The 17873-nt window shown below is 44.9% G+C and overlaps 1 protein-coding gene across 3 annotated transcripts in view; it reads right to left on the bottom strand.

Moving 5' to 3' along the window:
- Positions 1–369: 369 nt before the first annotated feature.
- Positions 370–17873, bottom strand: part of RAB37 (RAB37, member RAS oncogene family) — a 318509-nt gene continuing 301005 nt past the window's right edge. For all 3 annotated transcript variants that reach the window (XM_069200082.1, XM_069200081.1, XM_069200083.1), the window contains one exon: positions 370–2969. In XM_069200082.1, the coding sequence (XP_069056183.1) occupies positions 2864–2969 (106 nt within the window). In that variant the 3' untranslated portion in view covers positions 370–2863. The remainder of the gene's footprint in view (positions 2970–17873) is intronic.

Below are 17873 nucleotides of genomic sequence, written 5' to 3'. Positions count from 1 at the left end.
TTCGTCAGACCAAACCAACTGACATTTATGGGTGGGGAAATACTCAGTAAATATCTGAATAGCAGATTTTGGTGCGATGGGCACCCGAATCCTCGTGATGATCCCAATTATCTAAGAAAATTTCTAATTGGCTGACATTTGTTGCACCTGATGAATTCAGACTTAGAGGAGTCGGGTTTTATTGTACAGGATTTATATCGCGGCAGTCACTGGCCCACTTGTAATGACAATGAACATTGCCAGTAATTGAGACTTTAAAGACGTTCTCCTGGCTTCAATCAGAAATATTTGATTTTTCTTGTCAGATGATTCCAAAATGTCATTGTAACATAAGCAGAGGAAGGAGGAGGTAGTCTACAAATGCGCAGAGTGTGTAAATAAAACCACGCACCCATTTTATTCTCAAGCAGTGATGTACACGTCATAAAAAGAAAAATAATCTTACAAAAAAGAACTGCTGTCGATCTTGTCATCGAACAGGTTACAGCAAAGAAATGGTTGTGATCAGCTACTGGATACGTTTCTGTGATTGCTGACCACTCCCCAAGGACATGAATATGTCTAATCTGGTTCCTCAACCCACTGTAGGCGCAGGGATGAGTATGTACTCCCTCCTGGCCATAGAGCCCACTGTATCCCTTGCCCCACATTCCATTTTAGTATGTACACCCCACACCCACCCCATTCTAGTTAATTTACCCTCTGCTGAGAGAGGAATACCTATGCCACCCATGCATCCTGGTTACTTTACGCTAAGCAGGAAGAACAGCAAAATTGCATCTATAGGGGTTTAGTTGAGATTAACAGACTCTAATGCAGGGTCCGCGGACGTCTAAGTGCAGGGTCTACGGGTGTCTAAAATGGTGGAGCCCGGAGTCCTGAAATGTGATCCCTGGATGTCAGGCCTGTCCTGGAGCCTACCACTGCTGCTGGCTGATCACAATGACCAGGAGTGCTAAGAAACTTCCAATCCTAAACCGTGACACTGGGGTATTCTACAAACTGGGAGTAAACCATCCCTGTGACTTTCAGGCTGTGAGGACTGGATGCAAGCTCACAGCCTACACCTCAAGGAACAAGATTAAAGCTCTGAGCTCTAGCTCTAGAGGAAGCCAGTATATTGATCAACAGTAAGAAGATTCAGGCTCTGAGTCCAGTCTACGGAGGACAAGGACAGGCTCAGATCCTGTCCTTAAAGGCTTAAGGTCGAGGTTCTGAGTTTAATGTATACGGGGCTAATGGATGATCAGGTTGTTGACCAATAGGAACAAGATCCAGACTTTGCTCCTTCAGGGGGTTTCAGGTGAAGGCTCAGAGTCTGGGCCAGTTAGAATAAGTTACAGACTCTGAGCTCATCTTTAAGAGATGGGCAAAGGATCAAAGGTTGCATTTTTAGGAACAAGATCCAGTCTCAAAATCCCATCTTTAGGGAATTGGCCTCGGTTTAGAGACTTGGGCAACAGTGAAAACACCCAGGTTCTGGACTCCAACTGGTGTGGGTACACGTTATTACTCACATGCGTAGGGAAAGTGTCCAGGCTCTGAGTTTGAGTCAACAGAAAGATCGATAGGGGTTCTGAACTCAGTGTATCGGGGAAAAGTGCAGGCAGAGGGCCTCATGTGTATAACGGCAGATGCATGTCCAGAGCCCATGTGCTGGGTGCATGTGCTGGTCCTAAATCTTAACCGATAACAATAAGGCTTATGCTGTGAGGCCCATCTTTACACTAAAAGTGTGGTTCGGACCACAATCGATTGAAACATAGATACGAGCTACAACCACTATCTTTAGGGGACAGCTGGACATGTGCACAGTAATAATGCAGGTCTCAGGCCTCAAGCAGGAAGAAGAGTGAGGCACTGAGCTCACTTACAGGTTTTGGGCAGGCTCTTTGCTCCCTGTGTAGGAAAGGGCCCTGACTACAAGGCACAAGAAAGGAGGTCAAAACAAGATCCAGCCTCATTCCCCATTAGTAAGGAATGGGAGCAGGTTCTGAGCACTGTTTAAAGTGGGCAGTTTGTGTTCTGAATTATGTCTGGAAGGCAGAATTGGAAACTCAAATATGTGTTTTTTGGGGATGTCTACGATATGGCCAGCAGACACATTGTAGCAGTACTTGTAAATAAAAAATATTACAACTTCAAGCTTTGTATTTTCACTTGCAAGGGACTGGATACTGGCTTGCAGTTAGTGGGTGTGGACACTGGCGAAGCAATGTGGCGAAACACCTAAACCCTTTCCTCTGACTGGTACCTCATATTCATCAAGAAGAGGTTGTTGCAGCTTTATTCTGTACTGCCTAGGAGGTGCTGAGAGCCACGACAAGGTCTGAAAATATATGGGCCCCTATAGTGACAGAAGAGGTTGTATAATTTTATAGCATGGTTAAGTCCCAAACAACCCCTAACCATGACCTTGGTCAACTTCTCACATGAGGTACACAACTTCACCACACATATGCACTTTTCTGCTACATGCAGTTTGCCCTGCAGTCACTGCCCTATATGTTCTCATCAGACACGACACCACCTGTGCCTGCTCCCAACTACTCAGGAAAAGGCCCATTCCTTGCTTTTCAGTCTTCCAGAGTTGAACACTAGTCGCCTGTCATGCCCTCTTCCGCTGGTCAGTCTCTCCAGAGGTGAAAATCCATCCCCTTCCTCCCTGTAACCCAAATTTCTCCTCCATAAAAGACCACTCCCTTGCCACCTTATTTCTGCACAGGTGACAGCCTATGCACCCCGTCTATTCTTCCCCTCTCTCCTCCATAGTCTTGTCAAGTGAAGGCACTTGTTGTGTCCTGATCCTTGTGCTTTTCTCTGCAAGGTCCCTTCTCTCCCACGCTCTGGTCTCCACGCCCGCTCAGTGGAAGCTGCAGCAGCTGCTCTTCTTCTTCTGTGCTTCAATGTACTCATGGATCTGGAAGGTGGGCTGGTCTGGGTGCCGCCCGGCTCGCTGCTTCAGCTCCCTGTCACCAGAAACATCATGTTATTCCCCATTTTGGAACAGTTTACACAGTGGGTACAGCATAAGGGATGAGGGAGGTCATGAGGGTATCTGATGGGTTGAGAGGGGTAGGAGGAGAGGGTGCAGGAGAACACATACACACATGATGAGTTAGCAGTGCTTGACACCTGGCATGAGGAAGTACAGTGTGACCTTACTTGGCCATCCACGAGTGGAATAATCATTGATGGCGCATGGCCTTTCACATCTGGTATGATCTGAAGGGCGTGTTGGACAAAATGATCTAGGGAGTAAGGGGACATGGCTGTAGTGGGATCAGGCCTTAAAAAAACATAAAAATGTTACTAGACCTGCAGGTCGAGTAGCTTGAATAATCTACTTGACCTAACTGTAATGTACTTGACCCAGAAACGGGTCTCAAATTGTGTGATCCTAGGCAAATATTGTATTTTACAGTCACCCTTTTCTTCATTCTCACATATGAGTCCACTTTCAAATAAGTGAGTTCAGCATTTCGGCTCTAAAAAAAATCCTCTTTAGTTTGAGTAAATACACAAAACGTTTGCTCCATGTATAATACATCTATCCCACAGATTGGGTACACATGATCCATGCATGACTTGCCTCCTAGTTTACTAATAGCTTTGCCATCAGGGCAGGAGTGTTTCTCAGTTTATGATTAAACACTCACTTTTAATAAATATATTACGAAAGCATGGTGTGGCAGCGCACTGTTCATTTACAGACAGTAAATTTCCAAGAAATGTCCAAAAACCTTCCCACTAACTTGCAGCTTTACTGAAAAAACTATATTGTGTATTAACAACAATCTGTGAAATTTGGGTTTCATAAAACATTTATCATTTGCACATCACAAAGTGTTCTGACTTTTTTTCCTTCTATTTTTTCATCACACAGAAGTAGAAAAAATGGTCTTTCACAGCTACTGAAATATATTTTGAAATGTTTGTAAAGTTGACTAAGTTATATAAAGGTTGTGTGTTAGGAAAAGCCTGATACCAAAAGCCTTTCATTTCACATAGGTCAGACAGTTCACCTTACAAAATCCTGGAACTCTGCAGTCACAATTAAAGGTATTTGCATTGCAAGAAGGCAAACTGACTTCTGACCTCTGTCTCTGAACACAGAGCATATGTGACAAGAATAAGATTTAATGGCATTTTAATTGCTAATTCAGTTTCTGACTGAACAGAACACCTGTTTTTTGTCCACTCGCCAGAAGGGTCAGTGGAATCTAAAAATAGCTCGATCTAGCCATAGCGAGTGGTCAAGGCCTGGAGATCATCAATCAAAGAGGGTCGATGAGGCACCTAGTCATCCACAGCTGATGAGATCAGTGTTCTCTGTGCCCTCCCATCTACCTTTCATCCTCTGCTGCGATACACCCACACCCCATCCCCAGCCCCTTGCCACCAGACTGATGGACTTAAGGTGTGGGCGGATCAGGTGAGTTGGGAGGGGGTGAAAGGTGTTTTGAATCAGAGGCAAGTCATCGCTTTGATGTACCCAGCCAGGAAACGATCTGTGAAAAACAGCCCCCTGGTGTCCTATTTTACCCCAACAGCAGCGAGTGCATCAAATTTCTTTCCTCCCAGCATGCACTTCGAGCAAGAGCCGGCTTTGAGGGGGTGCTAGGCAGGGCACAAGGTCACCCTATCACCAAACAGGGTAAAATCCAGAAGATTAAAGGAAGGTGGGACATGTGCTGGAACAAACGGTAGATGCAGGGGAGGGGGTCACCTGTCCGACACTGCTAAAAAGCCTTGAAATTAACATCAAAAACATATCATTCACCCGCATAGCCCAGCCATAGCCCTGTCATGATAGTACTGCGGCGGTCACCCTTTAACACTGGCATCAAAAGATCTGGTAAAGATAGGATCCGTTATCCCAGTGCAAAGTCCTGGAATGGGATCAAAACAGAATGTTCAGCCTGGCACATTGATCATACGTCCCGCAGATAGCACGGATTTGTACATTATGGCCCAGATTTACAAAAAAGTGGTGCAGCACGGCACTGCGACAAAATTTGCAACCCCACGCTGTGCCACTTTTGAAACGCAGGGGTGTGCCGTATTTACAAAAATAGGGCACACCCCTGTGTTTCCCCCTGCACCAGCGCTAAATTTAGCTGCCAACGCGGGCATCCTTGCACCATAGTACAAGGGTGTCTTTGTTGAGGAGTGTGATAGTTTATGTGCAGGAAGGTGTCACTTCCTGCAAACAAACAATCTACAATGGTGATTTGGCACTGCAAATAACTTGCATAGGAGTACCAAATCGTCATTTTTGAATGATTGCTTATGTGCAGGAAGGGACTACCTGCGCATAAACAATCATTCATTGCCTTTTGCTCTTTCTATGTGTGCTGCAGATGCAGCACACATAGTGAAAGCAAAAACGAGGAGGAATAAAAGTAATCCTCCTCATTGTGCCATGCTAACACCACCGCTAGGGTGACTTTCGTTTATGGCGCTGCCACAGATTTACGATTTCTCGTAAATCTGGGTCAGCGTCAAAAGCAATGGGTGTTGCGGTGGAACACCCACAACACCCATTGCACGCCCTTCTGCCGCAGAAAACTGCATGAGAGGGGCCCATATTAACAAGGAGGCTTTAAACCACAAAAAGTGGCTTAACGCCTCCTTGTAATGGTGCAGTGAATAGCGCCACGGTGGCGCTAGGGTTTTATCAATCTGGCCCTATCTGTCTTGATTACGTGACCAGGTAACTGACCAATGATGCTATCAGAAGTTTTAGGCCTCCACTAAATTACGAGGGAGAAAAGCAGGCGGCGGACAGGCCAGATTATTTTTTCCAATGAGATATATTATCACTGTGCGCCCTCTGCTGCCTGTAGGATGGATTCTCACGACCGGCCAGATTGTGACCCTATTGTCAAAATAAAACGCCCTCACTTTCCTCCAAAGATATGTAGCCACCTCGTCAGTTTACACTTACCTCGTGAGATGAGGCCATGAATTTATTTTTACCTCTCTCGTGACAGGAGACCACCTACCTTTCTGTACACGTATCTCCCTATAAATGAGTACGCCTCTCTCTGCACATCTCTAATGACAGGAGGACGCCCCATCTCTGTATGCACACATATTCTTAGAGGAGTCACTCACATGGACACACTTCTCTCTCCAGAGACGAGCACTTATTATGGTTTTTCTAATGGGGGTGGCGACCCTCTCTGTCTAGTGCATTTCTTTCTCACAATTGAACCCTCACACTCGTAGAATAATTTTCTTCCCAAATAAGAAGCTGCCCTGCTCAGCGTACACTTTTCATATGAAATGAGACGAGCCCATCGCTCCCTGTGCACACTTCTGTGACGGAAATACACCACAAACTCAACTGTTTGGACAACAGTAGCCTTGCCTCTGCTCATACATCTCTCATCAGACACTGCCTCTGTGACCGTGCACATCTCGCTGCGCATTCATCGCTCGGGGGGATTCCATAGGTTCAACCGAGCTGAAACTCGCTGGTGCTATTAGGGCTGGGGCAGGATCGTACAGGCCGGTTCCTCTGTAAGCCCCTTCGGAAGAGGAAGGCTGCACGCATGATGGTCGCTGTGAAAGGGTAGAACAGGGTCCCCTGGTGGCTGGAAGCCACTGGGGTCCTCTGGGAGCTGTACCTCGAGTAGCCAGAGCAGGGTTGTGCTGGGCCGGTCGCCTGTGCTTCCGGGATTTGACCCAAATGGCTGGGGACAGATGGTGTTTACAGAACGGGCGATGTTGTTGGTGCTCTGGCTTTGCAGAAAGAGAAGGGAAATTCAGAGAGAAAATGTTTCTCTTTAAAGGATTTCCCTTTACGCTACAACGCTCACATGGCATGACGTCACGCCACAACTTTTCCACTGTGAAAAGTGAGCAGAGCACAGCTTTTTCACATTAGTGTGCATGCTAACTCCAATGCTACCTCTTGAGCAAAAATAGATCCGTCTGTGCCACTGGCATGTAAACAGAGCCCGATAGGGACCCGCTTCGATGCGCTCTTTTAAAAACTGCCAGTACTCAGTAGCAGCAGGACACGGCCCACTTAAAGCCCTGTCTGTCCTCGGTTTACGTGTCTCTGTGCATACATTTCTTATCAGAAGTTATATCTCCCTGTCTTCACATCTCTATGTGTATACATTTCTCAACAGAGATTATAACTCCCTGTCTTCATGTTACATCTTTCTGAGCATATCAGAGGCTATTTCCTCATCTTCACTTCACATCTCTCCGACTATACACCTCGCATTAAGGTCTAGGCTTCGCTGCCTCGACTTCACATCTCTTCGCACAGATCTCACATCAGAGTTTATGCTTCTCTGTGATCACTTCGCATCTCAGCGTACATCTCAGCCCAGAGGCTAGGCCTCTCTCTGTCCACTTCACACTCTCACATCTTGCATCAGAGCCTATGCCTCTCGGCCTCTCTGTCTTCATTTCACATCTCTCTGCGCACACATCTCGCGTAATTGATCCACTACGACAGTCACAGCCCTTTTATGAGAAACACTCTTGGTGGGTGTAGTGTTTGCGATGTGCACATAACCACCCGCTGAAATAACTGCACAAACACGGTGGTTGGTTTTGCTCACTCGTAATTCCGGCAGGTTCGATCGCGACACTGTGATGTATTATACACGCAAACACTGCACGCGATCCCGGCATTCGAGATGGAATGACGAGGACGCGTGAGGACGGTTGGAAGGTGGACCGATCGATGGCTGAGGCGACAGAGATTAAACTTATCATTGTACCCAAATACTTGTAGTGGGACATTATTACCTCATTACATTTGGCGACGAGGATGGTGAGAGTCGCCTCAACATCAAGGGTTTGGTGTCTCGCCTGACGGTGGAGGTTGCGGTGACGCGAGCCAGTTTTGCGCATTTGGCTGAGAGGGTGGAGCCGTGGCGCAGTTGTTTTGGGAGGATTTCACAGGGCGGACCACAAGGGAAGCACGAAGTTTCGCGGAACGAACAAATCAAAGCAGGAAGATAACGAGTGTAGAAGGAAGCTACGCTGCGTGAACAACGTCTGTTTGGGGGCGTGCCAAACAACACCGGTGTCCTTAAAGGGACGGTTATTTCAATTTCTTAAAGGGAAGTTGTACTTTGCTATCAGTGAAAATGCTAGGGTACTTTGAAGGGCATATTGAGTTCAAAAGTAGACACCTGTTGGGAAAAGTGTATGTGTCCAATCAAGGTGATAATCTTTTGAGTTGGACGCACCAAAAGCTGTTAGGCGTCATTTTGAATCCAAACGCACAACCTCAAGTTCAAATTCAGAGTGTAGATGGTGTGGACAGTGAGTTAGTAAATGAATTTCCTGAAGTATTTTCAGACAATTTGGGATGTCTAAAAGGTTATAAACATAAAATTAGGTTAAAGGAAGGTGCTATACCCATGGTAGCGAAAATGAGAAGAATACCGTTGGCTTTACAGGAACCGGTGAAAACTGAACTTAAAAGATTAGAATTAATGGGCATAATTGAGGAAGTAGAGGCAACCGAATGGTTGGCTCCCATAGTTGTGGCAAAGAAAGGGGATGGTGATATCAGGCTTTGTGTGGATCTGAGGGCTCTAAATAGAGAGGTGGTGGTGGATAAATTTCCACTTCCAAACATTGAAGAGATAGTATCTATGGTTGGGGGAGCAAAGTACTTTTCCACCCTAGATCTTAAGTCAGCATATCATCAGGTAGAGTTGGAAGAGATGTCACAAGAATTGACTGCATTCATAACACCTTTTGGTGCATTTAAATTTAAAAGAATGCCATTTGGGCTTGTCTCTGCGGCCTCTGTGTTTCAACGCATTATGTGTAAAATTCTGAAAGAGGTCAAAGGGGTGAAATGTTATCAAGATGATGTGTTAATTTACGCTGACACGGCGGTAGAACATTGGGAACGAGTGAAGTTGGTTTTGGGATGTTTAAGTCGTGCTGGTCTTACTTTGAAGAGAAAGAAATGTCGTTTTGCTTTGACAGAGGTGGAGTACCTGGGACATTTGATTACAGGATGTGGAGTAAAACCTAAACCAGATTTGGTTTTGACCATAAAGCGGTTAGCCTCTCCTCGAACCAAAGAAGAAGTGAATTCGTTTTTAGGAATGGTAGAATACTATGGGCGGTACATTAGGAACTTGTCAGAAAAAACTGTTAACATGCGAGATTTACTGAAGAAAGGAAGAGAGTTCAAGTGGAATTCCCTGTGTGAAGATGAGTTTGAAAAAATTAAAGAAGAATTAGAATATGCTCCCTGCTTACAAGCTTTTAAACCGGGTAGATCAACTGCCATTGTCACTGATGCTAGTGCAAAAGGTTTGGGTGCGGTTCTGATGCAAGAAGAGGGAGGCATGAGAAGAATGATTGCTTGTGCATCCAAATCTTTGAGCGGAACAGAGAGGAATTACTCTGTGATTGAAAGAGAATCCCTGGCCATATATTGGGCATTGAATACATTTAGACATTTTGTGTGGGGCACAGAGTTTGTGGTTTTGTCTGATCACAAACCTTTAGTAGAAGTGTTTGGTAGTAAGGGTCTTAATTGCATTTCTGCAAGAATTAGAAGATGGATTATCGGGCTCCAGGATTTTAAATTTAAAGTAGAGTATTTACCAGGTGCATTGAATGTTAGTGCGGATTGTCTTTCAAGATTAGTGGAAGAAGATAGGAAGGATGAAGAACAAAAAGATATAACTTTGCAGGAGGAATTAGTGTGTGAAGTATGTTGTGATGTGTCTGAAGTTACATGTGGAATAATAACCGAACAAGAGTGGAAAGAGGCGTTGAAAGAAGATGTTGAGTTGAGTGGAGTGTGTGAGACTTTAGAGACTGGTAAATTTGTGGTTCTAGGGAAAGTTTGGAGGTTGGTGAAAGATGAATTGGCGGTGGATAAAGGGATATTGTTGAGAGGAACAAGATTGATTCCTCCAAAAACATTAAGAGAGAGGATAATGAATCAAGCCCATGAAGGTCATCTTGGGATGGTTAAGACAAAAGAAAATTTACGAGCAAATTTTTGGTGGCCTGGTATGGATGTACAAGTGGAGCGTGTAGTTAGAGAATGTATACAATGTGCACGGAGTGACAAAATTTTAAAAACTCGTAATGCACCTATGCATTGTAGAAGTTTACCATGCAAACCCTGGGATGAGGTAGCAATAGATATTGTGGGTCCGTTACCAGGAGAACATTCAATGCCATATCTAATTGTGTTAATAGATTTGTATTCAAGGTGGGTGGAAGTCAAAAATGTGCATGAAATTTCATCTTCTAGTGTGATGATTTTCTTAGAAGACATTTTTAGGAAAGAGGGATTTCCAAAATCATTATTGTCAGATAATGGTCCACAATTTTGTTCAACGGTTTTTGAAAAATCTATGAGTAATTGTGGCATATCACATAAGAAAACAGCGGTTTATCATCCAGAAAGCAACGGTGCAGTTGAAAGATTTAACAAGTACATAAAGGAAAGCATTCAACTTGCAAAAGTGAATGCTCTGAGTTGGCGTGCAGAACTTTTGAAGAGGTCTAGTGAACTTTGACCCCTCAAGACATCCAACTGGTGCCTTCACCTTCACCACATCACCCACAACAATATTATTTTTACACACCCTCTTCCTTGTATCAAATTCTTGTTTCCTTTTCTCTATGAGCCTTTCTTCTCTATCTCTCCACTCCGTGTTCACCAAATTATATCCATTTTTTATCCACTCCATCCATCCAGGAGACAACTTGGTATTAGGTATCCTTTTCCTAAACAGTTCAAAAGGGGATCTGCCAGTAGTTGAATGTGGAGAGAACCGATAGGCTGTAATCCTTTTCAAAAGTTCTGCACGCCAACTCAGAGCATTCACTTTTGCAAGTTGAATGCTTTCCTTTATGTACTTGTTAAATCTTTCAACTGCACCGTTGCTTTCTGGATGATAAACCGCTGTTTTCTTATGTGATATGCCACAATTACTCATAAATTTTTCAAAAACCGTTGAACAAAATTGTGGACCATTATCTGACAATAATGATTTTGGAAATCCCTCTTTCCTAAAAATGTCTTCTAAGAAAATCATCACACTAGAAGATGAAATTTCATGCACATTTTTGACTTCCACCCACCTTGAATACAAATCTATTAACACAATTAGATATGGCATTGAATGTTCTCCTGGTAACGGACCCACAATATCTATTGCTACCTCATCCCAGGGTTTGCATGGTAAACTTCTACAATGCATAGGTGCATTACGAGTTTTTAAAATGTTGTCACTCCGTGCACATTGTATACATTCTCTAACTACACGCTCCACTTGTACATCCATACCAGGCCACCAAAAATTTGCTCGTAAATTTTCTTTTGTCTTAACCATCCCAAGATGACCTTCATGGGCTTGATTCATTATCCTCTCTCTTAATGTTTTTGGAGGAATCAATCTTGTTCCTCTCAACAATATCCCTTTATCCACCGCCAATTCATCTTTCACCAACCTCCAAACTTTCCCTAGAACCACAAATTTACCAGTCTCTAAAGTCTCACACACTCCACTCAACTCAACATCTTCTTTCAACGCCTCTTTCCACTCTTGTTCGGTTATTATTCCACATGTAACTTCAGACACATCACAACATACTTCACACACTAATTCCTCCTGCAAAGTTATATCTTTTTGTTCTTCATCCTTCCTATCTTCTTCCACTAATCTTGAAAGACAATCCGCACTAACATTCAATGCACCTGGTAAATACTCTACTTTAAATTTAAAATCCTGGAGCCCGATAATCCATCTTCTAATTCTTGCAGAAATGCAATTAAGACCCTTACTACCAAACACTTCTACTAAAGGTTTGTGATCAGACAAAACCACAAACTCTGTGCCCCACACAAAATGTCTAAATTTATTCAATGCCCAATATATGGCCAGGGATTCTCTTTCAATCACAGAGTAATTCCTCTCTGTTCCGCTCAAAGATTTGGATGCACAAGCAATCATTCTTCTCATGCCTCCCTCTTCTTGCATCAGAACCGCACCCAAACCTTTTGCACTAGCATCAGTGACAATGGCAGTTGATCTACCCGGTTTAAAAGCTTGTAAGCAGGGAGCATATTCTAATTCTTCTTTAATTTTTTCAAACTCATCTTCACACAGGGAATTCCACTTGAACTCTCTTCCTTTCTTCAGTAAATCTCGCATGTTAACAGTTTTTTCTGACAAGTTCCTAATGTACCGCCCATAGTATTCTACCATTCCTAAAAACGAATTCACTTCTTCTTTGGTTCGAGGAGAGGCTAACCGCTTTATGGTCAAAACCAAATCTGGTTTAGGTTTTACTCCACATCCTGTAATCAAATGTCCCAGGTACTCCACCTCTGTCAAAGCAAAACGACATTTCTTTCTCTTCAAAGTAAGACCAGCACGACTTAAACATCCCAAAACCAACTTCACTCGTTCCCAATGTTCTACCGCCGTGTCAGCGTAAATTAACACATCATCTTGATAACATTTCACCCCTTTGACCTCTTTCAGAATTTTACACATAATGCGTTGAAACACAGAGGCCGCAGAGACAAGCCCAAATGGCATTCTTTTAAATTTAAATGCACCAAAAGGTGTTATGAATGCAGTCAATTCTTGTGACATCTCTTCCAACTCTACCTGATGATATGCTGACTTAAGATCTAGGGTGGAAAAGTACTTTGCTCCCCCAACCATAGATACTATCTCTTCAATGTTTGGAAGTGGAAATTTATCCACCACCACCTCTCTATTTAGAGCCCTCAGATCCACACAAAGCCTGATATCACCATCCCCTTTCTTTGCCACAACTATGGGAGCCAACCATTCGGTTGCCTCTACTTCCTCAATTATGCCCATTAATTCTAATCTTTTAAGTTCAGTTTTCACCGGTTCCTGTAAAGCCAACGGTATTCTTCTCATTTTCGCTACCATGGGTATAGCACCTTCCTTTAACCTAATTTTATGTTTATAACCTTTTAGACATCCCAAATTGTCTGAAAATACTTCAGGAAATTCATTTACTAACTCACTGTCCACACCATCTACACTCTGAATTTGAACTTGAGGTTGTGCGTTTGGATTCAAAATGACGCCTAACAGCTTTTGGTGCGTCCAACTCAAAAGATTATCACCTTGATTGGACACATACACTTTTCCCAACAGGTGTCTACTTTTGAACTCAATATGCCCTTCAAAGTACCCTAGCATTTTTATAGGCTGTCCACCATAACCCCCAGGAGATACATCCATCTTCTTTAATTTCCTAGATTCCAAAATTAACCTGTCAAAACTTGTTTTTGAAATTATCGTCAGTTGTGAACAAGAATCGAAACGCATTAGTAAATCCACACCATCCACTCTCACCACCTCACTTGGATGCTCTCCACACTTAACCTGAGCACCAACTTGGAACACTACCTCTTGAGACACTTCCCTGATCTCTTTCTTCATATTATCATTATGGAATTTATTCTTTCTACCACGGCAACATTTGTAGAAGTGACCTCTCTTCCCGCACCCATTACATATTACATTCACAGCTGGGCAATTGCTCGAATTGGCTTTGTGGCCACTATTACCACACCGATAGCATTCACCTTTGAACTTCACTATATCTTCCTTTTTCTTCTCACCTCCACTTCCTTTGTTCTTCACTTCACACACTATCTCCTCCACCTTCGCACAATCTCCACTCGTTAATTTGTTTCCACTTAATTCCTTAACACAGCTCAGCATATGATCCACTCTTTTCGCCACCATAATTACTTCTTCCAAAGGTGGTTCATCTTTCAACCACAACTCTTCCCTTATTTTGTCACTACAGCACTTTAATACAAACTGATCTCTAATTCTCTCGTCCACCAGTGCTCCAAATTTGCATGACGCCGCCAACTTTCTCAAACTAGTTACAAAATCTTCCACCGACTCTTCTTTACCTTGTTCCCTTTTCCCAAAATAATATCGTTCCATTATCGTGCTCACTCTTGGTAAGTAATGTTTGTCTAACTTCATAATACATGCCTCATATTCATTCAAATTCCTACTTTCTTCAGCACATAAATCAGGCAAATTTTCTAAAACCTCCTGTCCCTCTCCCCCTAGACAGTGTAACAATAATGCATGTTTTCTTTCCGCGCTCAATGTCGGTCCACACACTCTAGCATAGTGAGCAAATATCTTTTTCCACTTGTTCCAAGGATATATTGGATCACCTGGACTGCTTAAAAAAAATGGAGGTGGTGTTACATTCTGCATTATTGTGATAAACTAGACGAACCCACAGAACAACACCCTGAATGCCAGACCTAAACTGAACCAATATCTAACTCTAACAGTGAATCACCAATCCTTCAATGTCCTTCCATGTCCCAACATTGAAACCTTTTTTTATGATAGTTAATTAATTCTTGCTTAGTCAGGGTGTGCCTATCACCGTGTATTCCACACCATAGGCACCGTTCCAATGCAATTCCCTATTTTGGTTTTCCACTGATAGCAAAGTACAACTTCCCTTTAAGAAATTGAAATAACCGTCCCTTTAAGGACACCGGTGTTGTTTGGCACGCCCCCAAACAGACGTTGTTCACGCAGCGTAGCTTCCTTCTACACTCGTTATCTTCCTGCTTTGATTTGTTCGTTCCGCGAAACTTCGTGCTTCCCTTGTGGTCCGCCCTGTGAAATCCTCCCAAAACAACTGCGCCACGGCTCCACCCTCTCAGCCAAATGCGCAAAACTGGCTCGCGTCACCGCAACCTCCACCGTCAGGCGAGACACCAAACCCTTGATGTTGAGGCGACTCTCACCATCCTCGTCGCCAAATGTAATGAGGTAATAATGTCCACACATCTCGCGTAATTGATCCACTACGACAGTCACAGCCCTTTTATGAGAAACACTCTTGGTGGGTGTAGTGTTTGCGATGTGCACATAACCACCCGCTGAAATAACTGCACAAACACGGTGGTTGGTTTTGCTCACTCGTAATTCCGGCAGGTTCGATCGCGGCACCTCTTCCTCTCCTGTGCCCTCGTTCGCGCCTTACTGGATTCACCGTGGCCACGCCCTATTTATTTATACTCAAAAACCCCACGACCTTGGGGCAGACCACAACACTCTTCCTTACAGGTGTGACTACACAAAGTGCATTGAGACGCGCCCAAAGGTAACACCCCTGGCCGCGCCCCTCAGCACTTGGAGGTGTCCAGTGGCCGGTTACGTTACCGACCTGCGACACTACATTCCTCATTAACCATAACAAAACAAAATGAAAACACCGAACACTGTGACATCATCCATCCCACAGATGGGCACGCATTTGCGTAGAGGGACAGGGTTTGTTGCGCAGATTGTATCTGGTAGCTTCTGATCGTCCTGGGATGGGGATAGGATCAGAGATAAGACTTGAGGACTCAGTCGGGGTTGGACTTGGCGGTTCTTTCTGTAACTCGGCAGAACCAGGAGTACTGTTACTGTCTTTGGGGGTGTGACGCCAAGAAATCGTCATCCTCGAGGTTCAAGGATCCATTCTTAGCACTCCCCTGAGAGGGATAGAACCTCTTGAACAGTGAAACGTTGCGAGTGACCGTGTCTTCCCCTCGCTGGGCCAATAATGCAGATCCATTCCGGTGGATGATTGTCCATGGGGTGATGCCAAACCGTGTGCCGAACTTACTCTCAGAGGATATTTCCTTCAGCAGGACTTGATCCCCCACCTCCAGGTCAGATGACTTTGCTCGCCGGCTCAGGCTGGCACGCTGGTTGATGGCCATCCGTTTCTCCTGAACTTGGTCTTGATTCAAGAGTGTAGGCTTCCATGAGGGATGGTGCGAGATAGAGTCAGCTGCAGCTCTCCCGAACGCGATGTACCCCGGTGCTCGATTCGTCGTGGAGTGAGGGGTCTGGCGGTAGTTCCGCAGGAATGAGTATATAGCATAGTCACTCATTTGGTTATTAGCCTGAGCGATGCGGATGACTTTATTGAGTGTTCTCATGAATCTTTCAACCTCACCATTCGCCTGAGGCCATCTTGGCGTGATTTGTGGATGTCGGTGCCCGTGTTGTTTAGGTACTCTGCCAACTCACAGCTTTGGAATGGGGGGCCATTGTCAGTTTTTATCTCCGAGATCAAACCTTGTGTGGCCATCACTTTTTCTAAACATGATATCACGGTGTCGGCTGTGAGGGTCGGGATGATTTCAACCTCAGGGCATTTTGAAAAATCATCGATCAAAACCAGGGTGTGGCGGCCATCTGGGAGGCTCCCAAAATCTAGACTGGCAGACATCCAGGGCCTCTTTGGGGCAGGCTCTGTCTCTACTGGGACCGGCCTGACGGGTTCTCCGGTGGCTTGGCACCACACACAGGACTTCACCGCCTCTTCGACCTTCTCGTCCATGATGGGAAACCATACCTTAGCTCTTAGGCATTTTTTTGTCTTTACAATGCCTTGATGGCCGTTGTTAGCTAACTGTATAACTCTGTTGGTGAGGGATGACGGTACGACTAGCCTACATCCTCGCAATACACACCCCTCCGGGTCCGCAGTTAGTTCGTCTCGTACGTTGTACAGACTCCCTAAAGTGCGTCTTGCATCTGAACTCAATATGGGTAGCTGTCTCTTTATAACTGATTGGTCTGTAGGGCTGTTAAAACTTTCTGCAGGCATTCGTCTCCCTTCGTGGCTTGGACAACCTCATCCATAGACATGGGTATCGGTCGGGATCGGTCAGCGACGTACCTAACATATTCTTCTGTCTCCATGGCATCATGCACCTCCACGTCCGAGGCTGATCGAGGGTGTCTGGATAAGTAATCTGCAGGGTTCTCTGACCCCGGGCGGTACTCCAGTTGACATCTATAGTCCTGTAACTGAAGCATCCATTTCTCAATTCTGGGTGGAGGTTTTGAGGCGGTGCCGTTGAATAGGGGGAGTAAGGGCTTATGGTCGGTGGTCACTATGAAGGGGCGTCCGTAAACATATATGGGGTAATGTTTGCAACCCCAGTGCACGGCTATCGCCTCCTTCTCTATCTGAGAATATCTTTGTTTGGTCTCAGTGAGTGACCTACTGGCATACGTGACTGGGGACACATTCCTTCGGCTTGCTCTTGCAACAACACGGCCCCTAATCCTTTTGGCCCTGCATCCACGGCGATTTTCGTGTTCCTCTTAGGGTCAAAGTACTTCAGCGTAGTTTCGCTGGACAGCGCCTCCTTGACTGCCCCGATTGTGGGCTGTTCCACAGGGCCCCAAACCCATGTTTCGGGGGATTTGGTGAGGTTTCTAAGGGGCTGGGTGAGAGTGGATAAGTCTTTGATAAAACGGCCGCAGTAATTAACCATGCCTAGAAAACTTCTAACCTCCGTCATGCTCATGGGAGGAGGTGCATTCTTGACGTCATTTACCTTTGCTGGATCTGGTGCAACACCGCCCGCTGAGAAGATGTAGCCAAAAAACTGTATCCGGTCCTTCAGAAATTCACACTTCTGGCGGTGCAATGTGACCCCGAGTCTTGAATTCGTTGGAGTACATTCTGAAGGCGAGAATGGTGCTCTGCGATGGTGGGAGCATGGATAAGAATATCGTCGCTGACATTGATTGTCCCGGGCAGGTCAGTGATCAACTCCTGTATGACATTCTGAAAAACCTCTGCAGCACTGGAGATCCCGAAGTTTAACCGCTTGTATCTCCTCAGCCCGTGTGTTGAGAATGTCGTTATGTAGCGTGATTCTTTGGCCAACACTAGCTGATGGTATCCGGACCAAAGGTCTAGCTTGGAAAACCAGCGGGACTCACTGAGCTCTCCCAGGATGTCATTGATGGTAGGAGTCAGATGCCTCTCGCGTTTAATGGCGGTATTGGGGATGCGCATAT

The sequence above is a fragment of the Pleurodeles waltl genome, chromosome 7, assembly GCF_031143425.1.
Source record: "Pleurodeles waltl isolate 20211129_DDA chromosome 7, aPleWal1.hap1.20221129, whole genome shotgun sequence".
NCBI classification, from domain to species: domain Eukaryota; kingdom Metazoa; phylum Chordata; class Amphibia; order Caudata; family Salamandridae; genus Pleurodeles; species Pleurodeles waltl.
This window is presented reverse-complemented; position numbering and strand designations above follow the sequence as displayed.